A 24,974-nucleotide genomic window follows, 5' to 3' on the forward strand; every position below is an offset into this window, starting at 1 on the left:
ATCTTAACAGCTTCCATTACACTTCACACCCTCTTTTGCCACTGAGGAGAGAACAAGGGCTGAGGGTATCTGCAACAAAGTCAAAAGATACGTACTTGAGAGAAACATTCCAGAAAAAAGCTAGTTTCCATCACAAACATGGGTTTTATTTTAGTTTGCAGACATCATTCTGATTTTCCATTACCATTATATAAGCCACCAGAAACATTGGCAAGTAAAGCCATGGACATTTTTCATGTAACGAAGCCAAAGTTAAGATTATAAATTTGTGTTAAGCAAGGGCCCTTCAGCACCAATCATTATTTACCAAGTTTGATGCTGCCTAAAGTGAACTAATCCTCCATGCTGCCATGAGGTTGTTAAGCCAAGGGAGGGTGCTGCAATGATTTTTAGATTTGATGCTTGAAATCAAATCAAGGAATGAAATGTGCAGTGAGCTGTCAGGATATGCATGGTAGCTTGACTTTTGATTTGCTACAAACATAATGTCAAAACTGAATAAGCTGAACTGTGAACTGCAGGGAAAGAACAACAACTTAGCATGTAGGGTCAGTGGTGCGAATGTGATAAAATAGAATCTGGAACTGTGGTCCTCTCAATTAAAAAACAGAATGCTACGACACTTCTCAAGTCTGTAAAAATACTAGAAAAAAAGAGGCAAACAAAAGTGTTTCCAGCAAGAAAGTATCTCTACCCACCCGAGGATGTTAGGAGGATAATTCAACAAGTGATTTCAGGCATTCAATGTGATTGAACAATTCATCATGTTCATCCAAATCCATGCCTTCAAGTAGATAATGGTGGGTTAACTATCAAATTCCATCAGGTATTTGATTTATAAAGCAGTGGAGTTGGTATGAGCATGCTTACTATGTGCAAAATGATATTGAGCTGAAAGTCAGATCAAGGGACAGCAATTTTGGAGATTTCTAAACAGACAAAAATATCCACTCCTATAAATCTTGTGCTTTGACAGTGAAAGATAACTTTGATTCCACATACCTCTTTGAAACGTTATTCTCCAGAATGAAGATAATCAAGTCTAAGTATTGCACCCAACTCACAGATCCCTGTTTGATGGAATGTTATACAGCATGCAGAATCAAACTACAACCCAAGCTTCAAGGCACTGACAAATAATGTGCAATCATATGGGTAACACTGGGACTTAGTGAGTAGGAGAGACAATGAATAAACGTATGTGCTTGGTTTTAGATTTATATAGCACTAACAATAAATTATTCATCCTACAGTTTATTTTGGTAGATCCTGGGTTGCACTTAAATTTGAAAAGCAATATTGTGTTTAAAAGGGAGAGACAGTTGCTCGGAAATGATTGGTAATATCTTTTATTCATTCACAAGATGCGGGCATCACTGACTAGACCAGCATTTATTGCTCTATCCTAATTGCCCAGAGGATAGGTAACAGTCATGTCTGGACTCACACGTAAGCACAACCTGTTAAGAACACTGTTTCTTTCCCTAAAGGACATGAGTGAACTAGGTGGGCCTTTCCAACAATTGACAATGGTTTCATGGTCATCATCTGCAAGGGGCGGTGTGGACTTGTTGGGCCGAAGGGCCTGTTTCCACATTGTAGGGAATCTAATCTAATCTAATTAGTCTCTTAATTCCAGATTTTTATCGAATTCAAATTCCGTCACCGGCAGAATTACACAAGATATTTTATTTCCACCTTCAACTTGTCCACTAACTCTCTCTGTTTAGCCTTAGTCAAATAATTAAAATAATTCAATGTTATATTTCTTACTCCCAGAAAAGTCTTAGTAACAGTCAAAAAAATTTTAAAATTCAAATCCATATAGTATACTTCACAGCAAGTCTGCTGTTCCTAAAAAGTACCTCATTGTACTTACTTCTTTAACATTTCACAGACCACAGAATTCACCAAATCAAAGAATTTAATCCAGCATCAGGCCCCAATATGTTTTGATTCCAGTTGATATTAATACTGGACAAGCCAATGAAACCTAGGTTTTAACCAAGGAGGTCAGTTACTGAAAAGAGGCTTCCAATGTACTTTTAATACAACAAATAAAATACTTATTAAACATGAAAAAAGAACAATATTACAATGATCAAAAGGATTGGACAAATCTCATTACAAAACACCAGAATAAGGTTCAGTGTCACACTATTTCTTTTATTGCAGCTAAATCCTTACAAAAATGCAAACGTCAGTGAAGAGTCACCGGCAATCTTCACATTAGGCTTTCGAACTCAGGCTGGCACAGCAGCAATTATTTGTCTTCAAGTGATTTCTGTGCATTCACTGGATGCTATTTTTCTTTACCTGGTATCTCTTCCTGAGACACTTAAAAAAAGTTGTAAACTAAACTGACTATTGCTTTAACTATTACTTCAGAACAAATGCTAATTCCCAAAACTCAGTTTCTAGAACTTCTCTTTTCCAGCTATGTTTTACTAGAAATTTTAACAGTTCAGCCCCTACTCCATAGCATACCCACAGACTGATAATCTAGTTTTCTTACTATATGTTTCTCTCTCTCTCTCTCTCTCTCATTCTCTCTGCCTCAGAACTCCTGTCACAAGGAAACAACAGTTTTTTCCCCTTTTTTTCAATGCTCTAAGCTCAATAATGTAAAACGCTCATCAAAATACAAATGACTAAACTTCCAAATGTCTCAGTGTAATAAACAGAACAAATCTAAAATTAAACTAAATCATGCCTCTTCCTCGGTCTTAACACATCAAATGCTATATACAATGAATGTTATAAATTATTCTTGTTGCAAGGAAATGGGATGGTAAAATAAATAGGAAATATAATATTGTTGTTTAGAAAGCTTTAATCTGAACTTCAAAATGACTTTAAATATGTTTGTCCAGGTCTATAAACTAGACACAAATCCTAAAAATGACCATTAATTCATATTGAAATATCTTTGTGCTAAAGGATTTGCAGTTAATACAGAGGTATGCAAGACTAAATTGTGGCAAACACTGCATGTTTAAGACAGTCACAAAAATAATTAAGAGGGAAGTTAGAAAAAATTATCATGATACAAATGTTGTTCAAAAATGGAGTTCTATACCACTAGGTGTTGTTGAAACAGAGTCAATAAGTTATTTTAAGGGACAATTAGATGGCTACTTAGTATTGGGATATTTAGGAGTATGGGGATAGAACAGGACTATGATCTTAACTAGTTGAGATATTAAATGACAATGACAATGAAACACGCAGAGAGCTCAATTTAACTTGGTGACATCATGTGGCGACCAATTTGATTGGATAAGTAGTCCATTTCTGTGCTGTGACTTTCTCAGATTTTAGAGAACGAAAACCGTTATTTTGTTGCGTTTACATTAATTGGTTTGTGATTCTAACAGAGGTGTCATATCATTTAAAATAGTCAGATTAACAGCACTGTTGCAATAACTGTATGGGAACTGCTTATGAACAAAGTCAGCCTCTTTTCAACAATATTGCCAATAGTAATTTTGAGGCAATAATTAGAATAATGTTAAGAATTGTATTATATCTTCCAACTTCAAAAATGTACATGAAGTAATTGCACTGGACACTTGTTTGTGATGCTAGCTGATCTCTATGTTTGTTGTATCTTTTATTTTATATCAACACATTTTAAAAAATTGATGAACTCAGATAACATTACAGATCTAATTTTATCCCAACATTTTGGTTCAACAAACATAAATGTAATAAAGACTATTATCTTCATTCAAACTTAATTAAGTGATTCTCAGGTTAAAGAAACGTAGAGAAAGAGAGCACATTTTCTTACATATCACAAGCCTTTAGTAAACTGGCATTAGGTTAGACTACACATCACAAAGAAGACCACAGAGATAATCCACTGCTTTGACAAAGCTGGCAGGGAAGAATAGGAAATGTCTTTCAGTAGCAGTAGAACAGTGGAGCATTTTAAAATCTGGGCCAATCTAATCACTTACCACATTCTAAGACATGAATCCCCATGAGGCCAACAGTCCCATTCAAGAGTGGAAAATGCTGCTACTCAGACAGACTCTGGTTCAATGGGAACTATGCAGTCCTGTGCTATCACACAGTTTATAAGAACTGAATTTACCAGAAGGATAATGACAGTTGGCAGGGTTTTAGACTTGCTGCGGCTGGATGCCAAAGTATTACATGCATGTCAAATACTCTTTTTTTCCTTCCAACACTACAACTATTTGTGAGAATTCGCATGGGCAGGCATTACTTAAATATACAATCCACCAACTGCAGACAAAAAAACCTTCTAATCCATTACCATGTGTTAGTATTCTTGACTTTCTAACAGACACAATGCTGTTGTGCAATTCAGTTAAATCCCATTTAACTTCTAGATTTACCTTGCCTTCTCTATTTAATCTACAATGTAGAAATGTCACATTGCACAATGCCCTTAACTTACCAGCATTGTGCAATGTGTATGTTTCCGTATGTTTGCAGTCAGATAATCGCATAGATACATCAAGTATGTTGTCATTTCATGTAATGACAGCAAGATTGTATTGTGTTAAAATAGAACTGAAAACATTTTAAAATGTTTCAGTTAAAGCAAGTTTCAAACTGTAAAATCTATAGATTCCAAAGGCAATTGCATCTAAAATATGCTCTGCAAACAAGCATTGGCATTTTAAAATATAATTGAATTGGACAACTCTAACATCAAACGCACCATTTGAAGTGGTAACTGGAGTGACTCCTGAATGGTTAGAAGTCCAAGGCTGGCAGCCCTTGCAGTGACATGCACTTCACAACATTTTACTCTAAATCCAATTACCCAGCTGGGAGAAGGGACAGTAGCAGAGTGATTTGAATCATCATACAGCCTTCCTTTGTTGCCAGGTAACATGTGAGAGATGAGAAAGACCTCCTCCCGAGCCATGCCAGATCAGTGCTTCCACTGCCACCATACCCGTACCAAAAGGGATTGAAGTCAATAATAAGAAAATGAGTTTTCATATTAGCACAACAGTTAACAGGATGCAGTTTCCAGTACTTGTGCTCCTGGGTGATAAAGATCCGTAAGAGACCACCCACCTCAGAAGGGCAGCTTAGGAAAATAATCTAAAGAGGAGCTCTACCACTCAAAGTACAAAAGGACAAATGAGGACGATGTTTTATTACTCCATTTCCCCAATACCGCTTAAAGGCCTCTATTCTCCTGACTCTAGCTACTTGTACACCTCTTTGTTCTTTAACTTTGACATTTCAGGTTCCCACTGACCCATCACATATTCACATTGTGGAATTCTCTTCCTAAACCTTCCCTGACTGAACTCCTACACACTTCCAACTCGGACAGTTCCTTTAAAGCTCTCCGAAAACCCATCAGTGATGACTCTTTCGATCAGCCCACCTGGCTCCCTGAGCTCACTGTAGGTTTCTTCTGTAAATGGCCAAGAATTCATTTCTTTAAAACTTAGCAAATTTCACAGGATAAATATCCCTATATACTTCATGAAACAGTGGCCAGAACCAAGGAGAATTCGGTAAGTTAAGAGCAATAATGAAAAGTTAGCACAAGAGATGGCACAAAACTCACAAAAGGAAAAGAAACATCAAGGCAGACACAATTCCGGCAGTAAATTCCAGAAAGCAAGGTCAAATTAGCTAAAGCCGCTTGAAATCCAGGTTGCTAGCCTACAGTATTTTTATTTTCTTCTAACTGTACTTCTTATTTATAGAATTATAAATGTATGATGGCCTGGCCCACTGTCATGCCTAGACTTAGAATCATAGAATCACTACAGTGTGGAAGCAAGCCATTCAGCCCATGCTGACCTAAAGAGCACCTCACCCAACCCACCCATCCCTATAATCCCACATTTCCCATGGCTAATCCACTAGCCTGCACTCGATGGCCAATTTAGCGTGGCCAATCCATCTAATCTACACAGCTTTAAACTATGGGAGGGAACCGGAGTACCCAAAGGAAACTCATGTAGACACGGGGAGGATGTGCAAACTTACAGTTGCCAGAGAGTGGATTCAAACTGAAGTCCCTAGTGCTGTGAGGCAGGAGTGTTAACCACCATGCCGCCCTAATTGTTAGAAGTAAACAACAGATAATGTCACTATTGGATAGAACTACTAACATCTATGGATATTTGAAAAATCATAAATAATGAAATCAAATTTTTCAATTTTTTTTTCCGAAGTATTCAATTTATTCACTTATTCCTAACAGGTATCTGATTTTAAATCTGATTTTATAATATCCCTATAAGTATAATTTGACTCATCAAGTTTATCACTCGGAAAATGCAGCGGAGAGCAGACGAGCCAAGCAGACGTGAGGTCAGGGCAGAGAGGCAGTTGGGAAGGTAAGTGAGTGCTATTTAAGTACTTACCTCGAAGACAGTGGGTCCTTTTTGCAGCGGAGTGCTATTTAAGTAAGTGTGTTCTCAGCCCCAGGTCCTACATGGTAGGGCCTCCCTCCCACCATCCTCCTCTAACCTAATTAAGAGTCCACAGACTCACAGCAAACACACAAGGGCTGAGGGAAGTGCCTGGTGAGTAAAGTGCGAGTTTTCGGTGAAGAGGCTCAGTGAGATTACGCCACTGTTGAAGAGGGTCTGCCAAGCTGATTCAGTGTGCTGCATGCATGATGTGGGAGGTCAGGGACAGTGATGATGTTTCTGGCTCCTATAGCTGTGTAAGTGTGTACACATTCAGCTTCTGAAGGAGGTTGTTGCAGCACTGAAGAAAGATCTAGAAGACCTCAGGCTCATCCAAGAGAATGAGAATTTTCTGGACAGGACCTTCAGCAAGGTCACTACACCGAGGATACCTGAAGAGAGAAGGGGGATGTCGATGACAAAGGAAGACATGAATGAAGTACAAGTGACCCCAGGGGAAGCACCTATTGTAAACAGGCTGACTGTCTTGGAAACTGCTGAGACAGATGACACTGCCAGTCCGAGAGGTGGACAGGTCTGCGAGTCAAAAATTGCTGTAGAGGCAGAGCCGAGAAGTCAGACATCACAGACAGCTGTGGTAATAGGGGACTCCATTGTGAGAGGGACTGACGGGATTCTGCAGCAACAGGCGAGATTTGAGGATGGTGTGTTGCCTTCCTGGTGCCAGGATCCAGGACGTCACTGATAGAGTGCTGAGAATCCTCGAGGGTGAAGGTGAAGACCCAGAGGTGGTGGTGCATGTCGGCACTAATGACGTCGGGAAGAAAAGGAGGAGCATTCGACAGCGGGACTTCAGAGAACTCGGAAGAAGGCTGAAAAGCAGGACTTCCAGGGTTATCTCTGGTTTGCTTCCAGCTCCTCGGGCTGGAGAGGGCAGGAACAGATAATGGACCTGAACGTGTGGCTGAGGGACTGGTGTAGGAAGCAAGGATTTAAATTCTTGGATCACTGGGGTATGTTTTGGGGTAAGAATAAATTGTACAGGAGGGACAGTTTGCATCTTAATAATCAGGGGACCAGCTTTCTGGCAGGCAGGTTTGCCACTGCAACACAGGTGTGTTTAAACTAAGTAATGGGGGGGGGGGGGGGCCAAACTGGAAATTTAAGAATGAAGTTAAAGGGGAAGTGAGAATAAGAGAGGTTAAGAAGGACAACAGAATCAACAGAGCAGAAAACTAAAGAAGGGATTGTACAGTATGGCCAAATGAAATAGGGATTGATAGGAAGGGTGGGGGGAGAAACAAATTAAAAATATTATATATGAATGCACAAAGCATAAGGAATAAGGTGGATGAGCTTGAGGCTCAGTTGGAAGTTGGCAAGTATGATGTTGTGGGGATAACTGAGACGTGGTTTCAAGTGGACAGGGCCTGGGAAATGAATATTCAAGTCGATACGTGCTATCGAAAGGACAGACTGGGGGGCAGAGGGGTTGGGGTAGCCCTATTGGTGAGGAATGATATTCGGTCCCTTGCGAGGGGGGACATAGAGTCAGGAGATGTAGAGTCAGTATGGATAGAAATGAGAAATTCTAAGGGTAGAAAGACCCTAATGGGAGTTATCTACAGGCCCCCAAACAGTAGTCAGGAGGTCGGGTGCAGGTTGAATCAAGAGTTGAAATTGGCCTGTCACAAAGGTATCACAACAGTTGTTATGGGAGATTTCAACATGCGGGTAGACTGGGAGAATCAGGAATGTACTGGACCCCAAGAAAGGGAGTTTGTAGAGTGCCTCCGAGATGGATTCTTAGAACAGCTTGTACTGGAGCCTACCAGGGAGGAGGCAATTCTGGATCTGGTGTTGTGCAATGAACCGGATTTGATCAGGGACCTCAAAGTAAAGGAGCCATTAGGAGGTAGTGACCATAATACGATAAGTTTTAATCTGCAGTTTGCGAGGGAGAAGGGACAATTGGATGTGTCAGTATTGCAGTTGAACAAAGGGAACTATGGAGCTATAAGGGAGGAGCTGGCCGAAGTTCAGTGGTTCAATACCCTCGCAGGGATGGCAGTGGAACAACAATGGCAGGCATTTCTGGATATAATGCAGAAGGTGCAGGATCAGTTCATACCAAAGAGGAAGAAAGATCCTAAGGGGAGGCAGGGGCAGCCGTGGCTGAAGAGGGAAGTTAAGGACTGTATAAAAATAAAAGAGAAGAAGTATAACATAGCAAAGATGAGTGGGAAGCCGGAGGACTGGGAAGCTTTTAAAGAGCAACAGCGGATAACTAAAAAGGCAATACACAGAGAAAAAATGAGCTATGAAGGAAAACTGGCCAAAAATATAAAGGAGGATAGTAAAAGCTTTTTTAGCTATGTGAAAAGAAAAAAATGGTTACGACTAAAGTTGGGTCCTTGAAGTCAGAAACGGGTGAATTTATTATAGGGAACAAAGAAATGGCAGATGAGTTGAATAGGTACTTTGGATCTGTCTTCACTCGGGAAAACACAAGCAATCTCCCAGATGTAGTAGTGGCTGGAGGACCGAGGGTAATGGACGAACTGAAGGGTATTTATATTAGGCAGGAAATGGTGTTGGATAGGCTGTTAGGCCTGAAGGCTGATAAGTCCCTGGGACCTGATGGTCTGCATCCCAGGGTTCTTAAGGAGGTGGCTGTAGAAATTGTGGACGCGTTGGTAATTATTTTCCAAGGTTCTATAGATTCAGGATCAGTTCCTGTGGATTGGAGGGTGGCAAATGTTGTCCCACTTTTCAAGAAAGGAGGGAGAGAGAAAACAGGAAATTATAGACCGGTTAGCCTGACGTCAGTGGTGGGAAAGATGCTGGAGTCAATTTTAAAAGATGAAATTACGACTCATTTGGATAGCAGTAACAGAATAGGTCAGAGTCAGCATGGATTTACGAAGGGGAAATCGTGCTTGACTAATCTTCTGGAATTTTTTGAGGATGTATCTATGAAGATGGATAAGGGAGGGCCAGTGGACGTAGTGTACCTGGACTTTCAGAAAGCCTTTGATAAAGTCCCGCATAGGAGATTGGTGAACAAAATTAGGGCACATGGTATTGGGGGCAAAACACTGAGTTGGATTGAAGATTGGCTGGCTGACAGGAAGCAAAGAGTAGTGATAAATGGGTCCCTTTCTGAATGGCAGGCAGTGACCAGTGGGGTACCACAAGGTTCAGTGCTGAGACCGCAGCTGTTTACGACATATATTAATGATATAGGCGAAGGCATTAGAAGTAATATTAGCAAATTTGCTGATGACACAAAGTTGGGTGGCAGTGTGAAATGTGAGGAGGATGTTATTAGAATACAGGGTGACTTGGACAGGCTAGGTGAGTGGATGGATGCATGGCAGATGCAGTTTAATGTGGATAAATGTGTGATTATACACTTTGGTGGCATTAACAGGAAGGCAAATTACTATCTAAATGGAGTCAAGTTAGGTAAAGGGGAAGCACAGTGAGATCTAGGTGTTTTTCTACATCAGTCAATGAAAGCAAGCATGCTAGTACTGCAGGTCGTGAAGAAAGCTAATAGCATGCTGGCCTTCATCACAAGAGGAATTGAGTATAGGAGCAAAGAGGTCCTTCTGCAGCTGTACAGGGCCCTGGTGAGACGCACCTGGAGTATTGTGTGCAGTTTTGGTCTCCCAATTTGAGGACGGACATTCTTGCTATTGAGGGAGTGCAGCGTACGTTCACAAGGTCAATTCCCGGAATGGCGGGACTATCATATGTTGAAAGATTGGAGCGACTGGGCTTGTATACTCTTGAGTTTAGAAGGATGAGAGGGGATCTGATTGAGCCGTATAAGATTATTAAAGGATTGGACACTGTGGAGGCAGGAAGCATGTTTCCACTGATGGGTGAGTCCAGGACCAGAGGACACAGTTTAAAAATAAGGGGTAGGCCATTTAGAACAGAGTTGAGGAAAAACTTCTTCACCCAGAGAGTGGTCGACATATGGAATGCTCTGCCCCAGAAGGCAGTGGAGGCCAACTCTCTGGATGCTTTCAAGAAAGAGATAGACAGAGCTCTTAAAGATAGTGGAATCAAGGGTTATGGGGATAAGGCAGGAACAGGATACTGATTGTGGATGATCAGCCATGATCATAATGAATGGTGGTGCTGGCTCGAAGGGCCGAATGGCCTACTCCAGCACCTATTGTCTATTGTCTATTGTCTATTGTCTAAAATATGTGGTTACAGCTTGCAAACATTCCTGTGTACTCTTCTTAAAATAAATCAAATTTTTTAAAAATATCTAAGTAAAAGAGATTGGCTACTTTTATATTATAAGGAAGTCAGTGCTGAACCAGTTAAAGTCATGTTCTTTCACCCCTGGAGACTAAGTTCCAAGCTTGTTTAGGCTGATGAGTTCAAGTGCTATCTTGGTCCTCACCCCAAGGCTACAGACAATGAATATGAACTATATCAAACCCAGTTACCAGCATAATACAAAAGAGTCTGCAATTTGGCACTGTTGTACTAATCTGTCTATCTCACTTATGGAAACAATAAGTTTGATTTGTTTGGAATAAGCAATTCACACAATTGAAGCTGAAACAATCTTTTGTGATTGGACTTCTACCTTGCCGTTAACAACATTACACTTGTTCTGTCAGCATTCAATATTAACTCTTTACACAGGAGTAAAGTGAGAGGGGTGGTGTGGAGGAATGGGAAAGCTTCAAACTAAAGAGTTTAAAATCAGAAAATAGAATAACATGTTGCTTATAGATGCCAGCCATAAGTTATTTACTTGCATAATAACCAGCATGAAGTTTGCCTGCCACAGGCTAGAAAGAATAACTTTGATTAAGCATTTTCATGCATTTCATGTATCCTTGAAGAGTGCACAGCATTGCCAACGGCACTGGAGCAGACTGCAGCACCCACTCTCAGTACTTGTGACATTTTTTGGATCCCTGGGGACCGCTTTTCAGGCATATGCCAGTCATCAAGGTCCAGTTGAATCAGTCAGGTCACAGTAGAATTGGCCCAGGTAACTGTTTGCAATGTTTGCTTTCCATTGAAGTCGGAGCCAACACAACGGGAACTTTAAAAGATTTCTGTCTGTCTGCTTATCTTGGAGTCTTAGAATTCATAGTCAAACAACTTCATGTGCATCCTTTGAATAAAATAATTTACATCAGCAGAAAAGATTGCATTGAATTGCTTGAAATCCACTATTGTACGTACATACGTTTTATAATAATGTGTTTCTGATTCTTTCATTAAAAATGAAGTACTGAGAGAGTTGTCCATAAATGGCTATTATTGGCATGATAATGTTCTAAAAGCATTTTCTTAATTCAAACATTTAATTTTTAAATTACTGGCAACTTGACAGCTGGCATCCAGAATTGTGAACAATAATGGGACACTTGCTGGTGGATCTGATGAATACATGATCTGAAACTTTGTCTTCTAGCTTTAAATCATATTTATTCGGCATCAACAGAGCTCCAACAAGGGGAAAGATTTAGGAATTTCTCCTCAAGATAAGAGAACAGAAGTTGTTTTATGTCTGATATTTAGGGTAGATTGAAGGAGAACTATGTACAGGCATCGTAGTGTATGCATGTTGGCCTCCTGCAATCCAAACTAATCAAGCAGCAAATGTAAGACAAAAGAGAGTTCCAAAGAAGTCATATTGGACTTGAAACATTAACTTTGTTCCTCTCACCACAGGCCTGAGTTTTTCCAGCACTTTCTGCTTTTATTTCAGATCTCCACCATCTGCAGTATTTCGCTTTTACCAAATTTAAAATGCCTAAGTTGCTTATCCAAATTTTGTGTCAGTTGTAGTTCAGCAGCATCTTTAAGTCAAAAGCTTGTACATTTAAATAGAACTCCAGAGATATGAGAATAAAGTCCAGGCTTTCAGTCCCAGTGCAGCAATTTTGGAGTTACAAATTTTCATTGAAAGTAAAAAATCCCATGTCGATATTTTAAATTACAGTGAGGGAGTTCTATCTAAAGTTTTTGTTTAAATTTATCTTTAGACAAACACCCCTAAAACTGATCATTATCTCATTGCTGTTCATAGGATCTTGCCTCATGCAAATTGACGACCATGTTTCCCCCATTAAAGTAACAAATACACTTCAAGATGTCTTAATTGGCTGTAAAGCATTCTGGGACAGCTGGAGATTGTGAAAGGTGCTACACGCATGCAATTTTTTTCTTTCTTTCCTTCTGTATTATTCCATTTTAGGAAATGAATTTGAAAATTGAAAGAATGGAGTGACACCACATCAATGGTACAAGGAAGCAAAAACTGCAGGATTATATTTCAAATCTGTTTTTCAAAACTGCTGAATGCCGGAGGTGAAGCTTTGCACACCACCCCCACAGAATTAAGACCTCAATTTCAAAAACTGGAACCCTATATTGGTCTGCCAAGGTTGAAATGCTAAGCTTTATCATTACATGTTAGCTGGAAAATGTTATGGATAATCTGTAACTTGTCCCTTAGTAGAGCTCAATACAGTTTAAGTACTGTGAGCTCGCTGCAATAATATTTATGTGTTCTTTTAACTAATAAACACCATTAATAATATATTAATATTTATAAGCTGCATTCCATTAACCAGATAAGGTGGTAATATATGAGCTAGGGATGCTTATGGCAAAGTGGTAATGTCTCAGTCTCTGGGCTTGGAGGCCCATAGAACGTAGAACAGTACAGCACAGTACAGGCCCTTCAGCTCACGATGTTGTGCCGAACTTTTACCCGAAATCTAAGGTCTGTCTAACTTCCACCACTACCTTATACTATCATCCATACACCTATCTAATAGCCACTTAAATGTTCCTAATGAGGCCAACTCAAGTACACTCTCCGGCAATGCATTCCATGCCCCGACCACTCTCTGAGTAAGGAACCTACCTCTGACGTCTCCCCGATATCTACCTCCTTTCACTTTAAACCTGTGTCCCCTCGTAAACCTCCACCCTAGGAAAAAGTCTCTGGCTGTCAACTCTAGCTATACCTCTGATGATTTTGTACACATTTATCAAGTCACCTCTCATCCTTCACTGTTCTAAAGAGAAAAGCCCTAGATCTCTCAACTTTTCCTCGTAAGACCTTTCCTCCATTCCAGGCAACATCTTGGTAAATCTCCTCTGCACCTTTTCTAACGCTTCCACATCTTTCCTGTAATGAGGTGATCAGAACTGTGCACAATACTCCAGATGTGGCTGAACCAGGCTTTTGTATAGCTGGAGCATAACTTCATGGCTCTTGAACTCAATCCTTCTATTAATCAAAGCCAACACACCATATGACTTCTTAACAACTCTATTCACCTGGGTGGCAGCTTTCAGGCAACTGTGAACATGAACCCCATATGATCCATTATGCTCCTCCACACTGCCAAGAATCTTTCCATTAACCCTGTATTCTGCTTTCAAGTTTGTCCCTCCAAAATGAATCACCTCACACTTTTCAGGGTTAACCGCCAACTGCCACTTCTCAGCCCAGCTCTGCATCCTATCAATGTCCCTTTGTAACCTAGAACAGCCCTCCACACCGTCTCCACAATGTGTCCCACCTTCATATCATCCACAAACTTGCTAGTCCACCCTTCCACTGCTTCATCCAAATCATTTACAAAAATCACAAATAGAAGAGGACCCAGAACAGATCCTTGTGGTACACCACTTGTAACTGAGCATCATGTTGAATATTTTCCATCCACTACCACCCTTTGTCATCTAAGTGTCAGCCAATTCGGAATCAAATCTGCCACATTTCCCCATCCCATGCCTCCTTACTTTCTGCATGAGCCTACCATGGGGAACCTTATCAAATACCTTACTTAAATCCATGCAATATCGCACCCACTGTTCCACGTTCATCCACGTGTTTGGTCACCTCTTCAAAGAATTCAATAAGGTTTGTGAGGCATGATCTACCTTTCACAAATCCATGCTGACTATCACAAATCAAACTGTGCCTTTCCAAGTGATCATAAATCCTGTCTCTCAGCATCCTTTCCAATAATTTGCCCACCACTGAAGTAAAACTAACTGACCTGTAATTTCTGGGGTTATCTCTGTTCCCTTTTTTGAACAAGGGAATGATATTTGCCTTTTTCCAATCTTCCGGCACTGTACCCATGCACACTGAGGACAAAACGACCATCGCCAAAGGCCCTGTAATCTCATCCCTCACTTCCCATAGACTCCTTGGATAAATCCCATCAGGCCCAGGCACTTATCTATCTTCAACTTCCTCAGAATTCCTAGCACATCTTCTTTACTAACATCAATCTCCTCCGGCCTACCAGCTTGTTTCACAACGTCCTCCTCTACAACTAGGTCCCTCTCAGTTGTGAATACTGAAGGAAAGTATTCATTAAGGACCTCTCCTATCTCCTTCGGCTCCATGCACAAATTCCCTTTACAATCCTTGTTCGGCCCTACCCTTTCTTTGATCTTTCTCTTGTTCTGCACATATGTGTAAAATGCCTTGGAGTTTTCCTTGATCCCATCAGCCAAGGTTTTCTCATGCCCCCTTATAGCTCTCATAAACCCTTTCTTCAGCTCCTTCCTAGCTAACTTGTATCCCTCTAGAGCCTTTTCTGTTCTTCTTTCCCTCAACCTTACATAAGTTTTCTTCTTCCTCTTAACCAGTCGTTTGACCTCTCTCGAGAACTATGGCTCCCTCACTCGACCGCATCTTCTTTGCCTGCTAGGGGCAAACATATCGAGCACACGCAGTATGCATTCCTTAAACAATCTCCACATTTCTGTGGCACTCTTCCCTGACAGCGTCTCTTCCCAGTTTATGTTACCCAGTTCTTGCCTAACTGAATTGTAATTACCCTTCCCCCAATTATGAACCTCTCCCTGCTGTATGTACCTATCCTTATCCATGATTATCGTGAAACAAACAGAGTTATGATCGCAGGCTCAAGTTCCATCAGCTCCAGAGGTGTGTCATAATATCTGTGCAACAGATTGTTTAGAAATATCAAAAAAAAACAGTAAATGTTGGAGAAACTCAGCAGGTCTGACATCATGTTCAAAGGGGGAGAAACAGAGGAAATATGTCAGCTAACGGGCCTTCTTGTGGCGCAGTGCTGGTGTCCCAACCCCTGTACTGGGAGGCCCTGGTTCAAATCCCACCTGCTTCAGAGGTAGGTGATAACATCTCTGAACAGGTTGCTTAGAAAAATAGGTTTAAAAAAAGGTAAAATAAAATGGAGTAATAAGTGAGCTGGTACAAAAACAAATTGAATCATTTATGATCTTCCAGGAAAGGAAATTGCAAATTGGATCCATTTTAAACTGTATGTGATGCTAGTCTATACTGTATGGCAAATTGCTAATGGCATCTGAAGTGACCAATCAAGCCACTGAGCATTTCAGAGCATCAACAGAAATTGCTGGAAAGGCTCAGCGTGTTTGGCAGGATCTGTGGAGCAAAGTCAGAGTTAATGTTTCAGCTTCAGTGATGCCCTTCCCCCTCAAAATCTGAAACATTTCATGGCAATGAGGGCTGGGCAATGAGTCAAAAAACTCTTCTGCTGTTCTTCAAAATAATGCCATTGAATATTTACAACCACCCAGTCAGGCAGATGGGACCTTAGTTTAATGTTTCTTCTGAAGCATGGCACCACCAACTGTAAGAACAGCAGTAAATGAGTTTACCCTGACGTCAAAAACAGGGAACAAAATTCCCAAGTATCAAATTTTCCAAATATCTAGGAGTAAAAAGAGGCAGAAGAAAGAAAAGTGCAAAGAAAAATAAAAGCATATAGTAAAAAAAAGGTTGAACACAGCTCTCAGATGTGACTTTTGACATATCATGTATTGTTTCTAGTTTTGATTCCCTTTCTTACAAATTATCTTCCCTAGTCACCTCCTTTCCCTGATTCTTCACTGTTTCTTCCTTCCATTTACGATTTAATCCCACCTTGCCAATATTGCCCCATTTTTATGATCCAGTCCTTTCTCATTCGATTCATTCATTTTTACTGCTTCTCTCATTATCTTTCTATCTCACCAATTCCCTCCATTGTGCTGTTTATTCTTTCTCTCTTGTTTCCTCACTCATTCCCACTCCTTTATTCACTTTGTTTATTCCTCCTTTGATTTTTGTTCTCCTTCTTTTCTCACTCACTATTTCCTTCTCACATCTCATTCCCTTTTCTCATCTCTTGGCCCTTCACTGTTTCTCTCAGCTCATTTCACCGGGTAAAGAGAGTATGGGTGGGGAGGTAGGGAGGGGATAGATCAGTCCGGGGAGGACGGACAGGTCAAGGGGCGGGATGAGGTTTGTAAGTAGGAAATGGAAGTGCAGCTTGAGGTGGGAGGAGGTGATAGGTGAGAGGAAGAACATGTAAAGGGAGGCGGGGACGAGCTGGGCTGGTTTTATGATGCAGCGGGGGAAGGGGAGATTTTGAAGCCTGTGAAATCCACATTGATACCATTGGGCTGCAGGGTTCCCAAGTGGAATATGAGTTGCTGTTCCTGCAACCTTTGCGTGGCTTCATTATGGCACTGCAGGAGGCCCAGGATGGACTTGTCGTCTAAGGAATGGGAGGGGGAGTTGAAATGGTTCGCGACTGGGAGGTGCAGTTGATTATTGCTTCAAAATCTTCCCTCCCCCCCGCCTCCATTTCCTACCTACTAACCTCATCCCACCCCCTTGACCTGTCCGTCCTCTCCGGACTGACCTATCCCCTCCCTAGCTCTCCACCTATACTCTCCTTTCCACCTACCTTCTCCTCTATCCATCTTCGGTCCGCCTCTCCCTCTGTCCCTACTTATTTCAAAATCCTCTCCCCATCCCCTTTTTCTGATGAAGGATCTCGGCCGGAAACGTCAGCTTTTGTGCTCCTAAGATGCTGCTTGGCCTGCTGTGTTCATTCAGCTTCACACTTTGTTATCTCGGATTCTCCAGCATCTGCAGTTCCCATTATCTCTGATCACAAAGTCTAGCTGACATGTCAGTTAAGTACTAGGGAGTTCTACGTTGTTGGTGGTGCCATGCTTCAGAAGAGACATTAAACTAAGGTCCCATCTGCCTGACTGGGTGGTTGTAAATATTCAATGGCATTATTTTGAAGAACAGCAGAAGAGTTATCCATGGCATCTGGTCCAATATTAATCTCTCAAATCAACAACAGAAAAACAGATCATGATCACACTGGAGTTTATTGCATACAAATTGTCTGTCGAGTTTCTTATATTACTGCATTGGATACATTGCAAAAGTACTTCATAGACTGTAGGCAATGAAAGATCTGACTGTCATTGAAAGTGCAATGTTAATGCAAATCTTCCATTCTTTGCTATGTTGTTTGAGAGCTGAGCATGCACAGAAGGCTTTGAATGAATACAGGTCAGTATTCACTACATTGCATTGTAATTATGTCAAAATGGAAGGAAAGATGTCTATTTTATCATAGCATTTTGCTTCCTTTTTTCTGTAACCCTCCTTTCAGTTCAGGTAATAAAAATCCAGCCAGAATTCCAACTGATTATTCCTGTTTGCATCATTCTAAAGGCTGCCTCTAAAAATACAATCATCAGTGTTCTAGTCACAACTTCTTACTTATTTACTAAAATTTTTCTAATGAGTTATTTATCTTTTATTTTTCTTGTATCATTTCCACCGGGCATTTACTTCAATCATTTTATTTGATTACGAAACCTTCAACCCCCAAAAGTTCTTGAATAATGGCTCAATATACTAAATTTTTACCTTGGTAAACGTTGCGATGATGAAGGAAATTTACTGATCTCTTTAATATATTCTTGTACTAAAGCATCTTCCAAACTGCTGCATTGTGATCGCAGAGAATCGGTGTATGGCACACTGCCTCTGGCTGTAGTCTCAGACGTCTTGCTGCTAGATGTGCTTGCACTCTTTGGCCTCTGATTTTTACCCATTTCATATCTAAAAAGGAAAATGGAGAGTTGAGGTATTGCAAAGACATTGTTACAAGTGGTAAAACAGACCCAGGAACGATGAAATGGAAGTCTTGTGATTAGCTTAATTCATGTCCACTGGAGGGTGATTTAACAATTCTTAGATTCTGAGCGTGAATCAAAATAATCTGAAGAAAAATTCCTAGCCATTTAGGTTAGAAATCTTGTAAATTTGGGGTATCTGAAATTCAATATTTCTATGTCTGAAAGAATAACATGCCAATATTTAACATTTCCACATTTTCATGTTGCTTTTTACATCTTAACTAGTTTTTTTATTATTCAGTCGTGGGATTTGGCATCACTTTTATGGCCAATATTTATCACCCATGAATAACTGTCCTTGGGAAGGTGGTGATGAGCCACCTTTTTCAACTGCTGCATACCTTATGGCATAGACTCTGTCATTGTGCTATTAGGAAGGGAACTCCAGGATTTTGACCTACTGACAATGAAGGACATTGCAGGCGGTCATTTTCCCTCGTATCTAGAACCATTATTTTTCTGTGTGATAAAGGTTGTGAGTTTCAGAAGCACTTTATAAAAGTCTTGGCGAGTTGCTGCATTGTAATGCATCCAATTAATGCAGCCATGTGCACTGGTGGTGGAGGGAATGAGTTTTTAATGTGACAAACTGGGTGCCAATAAAGCTTTGATATGTGTTGAATTTTTTAAGTGGTACTGAAGCTTCACTCATCCATGCTTCAGGGTAGCATGTTAATCCTACAAATTAATTTCAAGCATCTAGATGTGAGGATCAAACTGCTGTAACAATGGGAAAGTGCTGAATGGTTCTTTCAACAAATATGTTGAAACAAATGGAAATAATGAAGAAAGGTATGTGGGAAAAGCTGCGAGAGAAGCTCATAGGGCAAACCAGAGGATGTCGAAAGGTTATATCTTGAGAGTGAAAACACAGGATGGAGTTGGAGGAACACAGAAGGCCAGGCAGCATCAGAGGAGCAGGAAAGTTGATGCCTTAGGTTGTGACCCTTCTTCAGAAAAAGGGTCTGAAGAAGGGTCCCAACCCCAACCATCGACTTTCCTGCTCCTCTGATGCTGCCTGGCCTTCTGTGCTCCTCCAGCTCCATACTGTGTTGCCTCTGACTCCAGCATCTGCAGTTCTTGCTATCCCTATATCTTGTGAGTATTGATTCTTAATCTTCTTGTCTTCAATGCTAAAAAAAATGAAAATCTGGTTTCAAAAGATCAGAAACATAAAGAAACACTTGAGGCAATACCTGTGACACAACAGACAGCACCCATGACTCTGAGCAAGAAACTCACTTGACCCCGAATGCAAACTCTGATTTTCTCTTCACAGATGCTGCCAGACCTGCTGAGCTTTTACAGTAATTTCTGTTTTTGTTGCAAACCAAACTATTGTCTGTCTCAGGTGAACTATTGTCTATTCCAGGAAATTACTTCCTACTAAAGATCAGATGTGCAGCATTCAAGTTGGGAGACCCAGACCAAGACCAGATATGACCTCCGCAAAGCCCAGAAGGGAGGCCAAGAGGCAGTAACAGACCAAGCTAGAGGCCCCGACCTACTAACCAGACCCCTGCTGTCTATGGTAAGGCCTAAACAACATTACAGGTTACATATCCCTCCCTGACACAATCAATACTTTCTCTGCTCGGTTTGAGCAGAATACCACCAGTGTGACAACACTTGCCCTGACAGCCCCAGACACACCTGTACGCTCTGTCACCATGTCAGAAGTCAGGTCAGTCTCCCTGGGAGTCAACACAAGGAAAGCGATGGAGCCAGATGGTGTCCCCAGCTGAGCACTCAGATCCTGCACCACTGGCGGAGATATTCACCGACATCTTCAACCTTTTCCTCCTACAAGCCGAGACACTGCCTGCTTCAGGAAGACCAGCTTCATCTCCGTACCCAAGAAAACATATACAATGTGCCTTAATGACAACCATCCAGTGGATCTGACTTCAATAATCATTTGAAGTGCTTTGAGAGGCTGGCCATGGCCCACATCAACTCCAGTGTCCCAACCTGCCCCGATCCTCAATCCAATGTAACAGGTCCACAGAGGATGCCATATCACTAGCCCTGAACATATCTCTGGAACATTTGGACAACAAAGACACCTACATCAGATTCCTGCTCGGTGCATACAGCTCTGCCTTCAGCACCATTATCTCCTCTGATCTCAAAACTGTGCGACCTTGGTCTCGGCTCCACCCTCTGCAACTGGATCCTCAGCTTTCTGACCGTAACCAGTGAGGATAGGCAACTGCATCTCCTCCACAATAACATTCAACACTGGAGACTCCCAATGATGCATCCTTAGCCCTCTACTGAAATCCGCTACACCCACGACTGTGTTGCCAAATTCCAAATTAATGCCATCTACAAGCTCACTGATGACACCACCATAATGGGATGGATATTTAATAACAATGAGTCAAACTACAGAAGGGAGATAGAAGGTTTGGTGACACGGTGCAATGAAAACAATCTGTCCCTCAATGTCAGCAAAACTAAAGAACTGATCATCAATTTCAGAAAGAAAGGAGGAGAACATGCCCCCATCTTCATAAATGGAACTGAGGTTGAGAGAGTGAACAGCATCAAGTTTCTTCGAGTGACAATAACCAATGACCTGCTCTGGTCTTTGCATGTCGATGCAACAGTCAAGAAGGCACAACAACACCTCTTCTTCCCCAGGTGGCACAGGAAATTTGGCATTTCCATAAAGCCCCTCACTAACTTCTACAGATCCACCATTGGAAGCATACTGTCTGGCTGCATAATGGCCTGGTATGGCAACTGCTCTGCCCAGACTGTAAGAAACTACAGAAGGTGGTGTGCTCAGCCTAGATGATCACAGAAGCCAACCTTCCATCCATGGACTCTATTTACACAGCTCGCTGCTGCAGAAAGGCAGTCAACATCATCAAAGACCCATTGCACTCCGAATAATGACTTTTTACAACCTCTTCCATCAGGCAGAAGATACAGAAGTCTAAACACATGCATGATAATGTTCAGGAACAGCCTCTTTCCATCTGTTGTAAGACTGTTGAATGGACTCTAGCCTCAAATAATTTAACCTGCAATGTAACCTGTATGTTTCTACGTCTTTTTGATCTGTACATCCTTTGCTTGCTGTAATCTGCCTATTCCACTTGTAAACAATGCTGTTCACTGTATTTCAGTACACGTGACACAAAAATCAATCAATAGCTAACAAGCAAAAGTTTTAATTAACAAAGAAGTTAATCAACCAATCAGAAGAGCACTGGAGTAACTTGACTATTAAAAGGTTTCATTGCGTTCATTGTTCAACCTTAATTTGGAAAGAAAGTAACACTCTGTAGAGTTAGATATGTTGAATTTATTAAAATAAAATATAAAGAAACACATATTAACATTGGTGGTGGGTTACTGTTGGGTTAGGAGCTACACATTTATCATATTTCACTTTGTGAATACTTCTGAAATCAACTAAATATGGACTCCTGGAATCCTCAACAACAAAAACAGAAGTTGCTGGAAAAACTCAGCACGTCTGGCAGCATTGCAGAGAGAAATCAGAGTTAACATTTCCAGTCTGGTGATCCTTCCTCTGAACTGATGGTAGCTAGGAAAATGTTGGTTTATATGCAGTGGATAAGTTGGAGGGAGGGGTAAGGAGTGAATGATAGGTGGGGATAGAGCCCAAAGATAGAAAAGAACAGTCACACAGGCAAAGGAGTAGATAACAATCTGGCTAGGAGGGTGAATAGCTGTTAACGGAGACTGTTAACGGCTAAAAATATATCATGTGTAATGATAAGCTATGTGATAACAAGGCCTGGTTTGTGGGGTAGGAGCCTAGGACATGAGAGAGTTTGGCCCTAAAATTATTGAACTCAAGATTGAGTCTAAAGGGCTACAGGGCCCCCAAGCAGAAAATGAGGTGTTGTTCTTCCAGTTTGTCCTGAGCTTCACTGCAACACTGCAGCAAGCCTGAGATGGAGATGTTAATCGGGGCACAAGGTGGTGTGTTAAAGTGGCAGGCAAGCGGAAACTCAGGGTCATTTATGCACACACAACTTAAATGTTCTGTGAAGCCATCATCCAATCAACGCTTTGTTTCCCTAATGTAGAGGAAACTACATTTCAAGCAGCAAATGCAGTAGAGTAGATTGTGGGAAGTGCAGCTGAAGTGATGCTTCATCTGAAAGGTATGTTTGGGCCCTTGGGCACTGAGGAGGGAGAAGGCGAATGGGCAGTGTTACATCTATGGCAGCTGAGGGGAAGGTGCAGTGGGGCTGTTGGAGCTGTTGGGAGGTTGGGAGTGAAGGAAGAGTGGACCAGGGTATCCTGGAGGGAATGGTCCCTGCAGTAGGCAGACAAGGAGAATATGCGTCTGGTGGTAGCATCTCACTGGAGGTGGTGGAAATGGCAGTTGATGACCTTCCGGATGTGGGTGTTGGTGGGATAGTAGGTAAGGACAAGGGAAACTCTGCTGTTGCAGGAAGGAAGAGAGGGGGTGAAGGAGGAAGTGTCTAAGGTGGATCAGACCTGGTTGAGGGTCCTGTCAAAAACAGTGTTGGGGAATCATTTGTTGAGGGAAAAGGTGGACATTTAGAAGGGTCCCTTGTCGAAGTTGGCCTCAGCGGAACAGATACAATGGAGATGGACGAACTGGGAGAATGGAGTCTTTACAGGAAGCAGGGTATGAGGATGTATAGCCCAGGTAGCTGTGGGAGTCGGTGGTTTTAGGTGGATATTAGTGGCCAGCCTATCCCCAGAAATGGAAACAGGGGTGTCAAGGAAGGGAAGGCATGAGTCAGAGATAGATCGGGGAAAGTGAGGGCCGAGTGGAAATTGGAAGCAAAATTGATCAACTTTTCCAGTTCTGGAGAGAGGGAAGGAGCGCCGATGATATCATTGATATATTGGAGAAAGAGTTGTGGTAGGGGTCTGGAATAGGACTGGAACAAGTAATGTTCCATGTACCCCACAAAGAGACAATAACTGGGGCCCATATAGGTACTCATAGCCACTGCTCTGACCGAAAGAAAGTAAGAGGAGTTAAAAAACAAGTTGTTGAGGGTGAGGATAAGCTCAGCGAAGCGGAGAAGGATGGCATTGAGTGGAGACAGTTCAGGCCTTTGCTCCAGAAACAAAGAAAATTACAGCACAGGAACAGGTCCTTTGTCCCTCCAAACCTGCGCCGATCCAGATCCTCCATCTAAACTTGTTGCCTATTTTCCAAGGATCTGTATCCCTCTGCTCCCTGCCCATTATTGTATCTGCCTAGATACATCTTAAATGATGCTATCGTGCCCACCTCTACCACCTCCACTGGCAATGCATTCCCGGCACCCACCACCCTCTGCATAAAGAGCTTTCCACGCATATCTCCCTTAAACTTTTCCCCTCTCACCTTGAAATCGTGGCCCCTAGTGACTGAATCCCCCACTCTGGGGAAAAAGCTTCTTGCTATCCACCTTGTCTATACTTCTCATGATTTTGTAGACCTCAATCAGGTCCCCCCTCAACTCTGCCTTTCTAATATAAATAATCCTAATCTACACAACCTCTCTTCATAGCTAGCGCCCTCCATACCAGGCAACATCCTGGTGAACCTCCTCCACACCCTCTCCAAAGCATCCACATCCTATTGGTAAAGTGACAACCAGGACTGTACGCAAAATCCCAAATGTGGTCGAACCAAAGTCTATGTAACTATAACATGACCTGCCTACTCTTGTACTCAATACCCCGTCCGACAAATGAAAGCACGTCGTATGCCTTCTTGACCACTCTATCGACCTGTGTTGCCACCTTCAGGGTACAATGGACCTGAGCACCAAGATGTCTCTGTGCATCAATTTTCCCCAGGGCTTTCCCACTTACCGTATAGTTCACTCTTGAACTGGATCTTCTAAAATGCATCACTTTGCATTTGCCTGGATTGAACTCCATCTGCCATTTATCTGCCCAACTCTCCTATCTAACTATATTCTGCTGCATTCTCTGACAGTCCCCTTCATTATCTGCTACTCCACCAACCTTAGTGTCATTGGGACATTAGGACCAGTTTTGGGGGAGGTGGGACTATTACAAATCAGATGGTCTACATCTGGGCAGAACTGGAACCAATGTCCTAGGGGCTGCTTTTTGCTAATGCTATTGTGGAGGGTTTAAAATAATGTGGCAGGGGGGTGGGAACTAAATGAGGAGGTAAATGGACAGTAAGGAGGTAGTAACGAAAGCCTGTAAGGAACTGGATAATGAAGTCAGTGTGACTAAGGGGAAGAGTAGGCAGAGAGCAGATGATGAACACAAAGCGGGAGGTGGTCTGAGGTGCATTTGTTTTAATGCAAGAAGTGTAGCAGGCAAGGCAGATGAACTTAGGGCTTAGATGCTTCAGGCGGGATAGAGAGTGAGGTAAAAGGGGTGGAGGAATTGCATTACTGGTCAAAGAGAATATCACAGCTGTGCTGAAGGAGGGCACTTTGGAGGACTCGAGCAGTCAGGCAATATGGCAGAGCTCAGAAATAGTAAGGGTGTGGTAACAATGTTGGGGTTGTACTATAGACCTCCTAACAGCGAGCATGAGATAAAGGTATAAATATGTAGACAAATTACAGTAAGATG

The 24,974-nt window shown here is 41.7% G+C and overlaps 1 protein-coding gene across 3 annotated transcripts in view; it reads right to left on the reverse strand.

The window, feature by feature from the left end:
- LOC125459451 (doublecortin domain-containing protein 1-like) overlaps positions 1 to 24,974 on the reverse strand; it is a 484,037-nt gene that overhangs the window by 422,789 nt on the left and 36,274 nt on the right. For all 3 annotated transcript variants that reach the window (XM_059652117.1, XM_048545936.2, XM_059652115.1), the window contains exon 2: positions 18,130 to 18,324. In XM_059652117.1, coding sequence (XP_059508100.1) covers positions 18,130 to 18,317 — 188 coding nt within the window. In that variant the 5' untranslated portion in view covers positions 18,318 to 18,324. The remainder of the gene's footprint in view (positions 1 to 18,129; positions 18,325 to 24,974) is intronic.

Source organism: Stegostoma tigrinum, chromosome 17 (genome assembly GCF_030684315.1).
Source record: "Stegostoma tigrinum isolate sSteTig4 chromosome 17, sSteTig4.hap1, whole genome shotgun sequence".
NCBI classification, from domain to species: domain Eukaryota; kingdom Metazoa; phylum Chordata; class Chondrichthyes; order Orectolobiformes; family Stegostomatidae; genus Stegostoma; species Stegostoma tigrinum.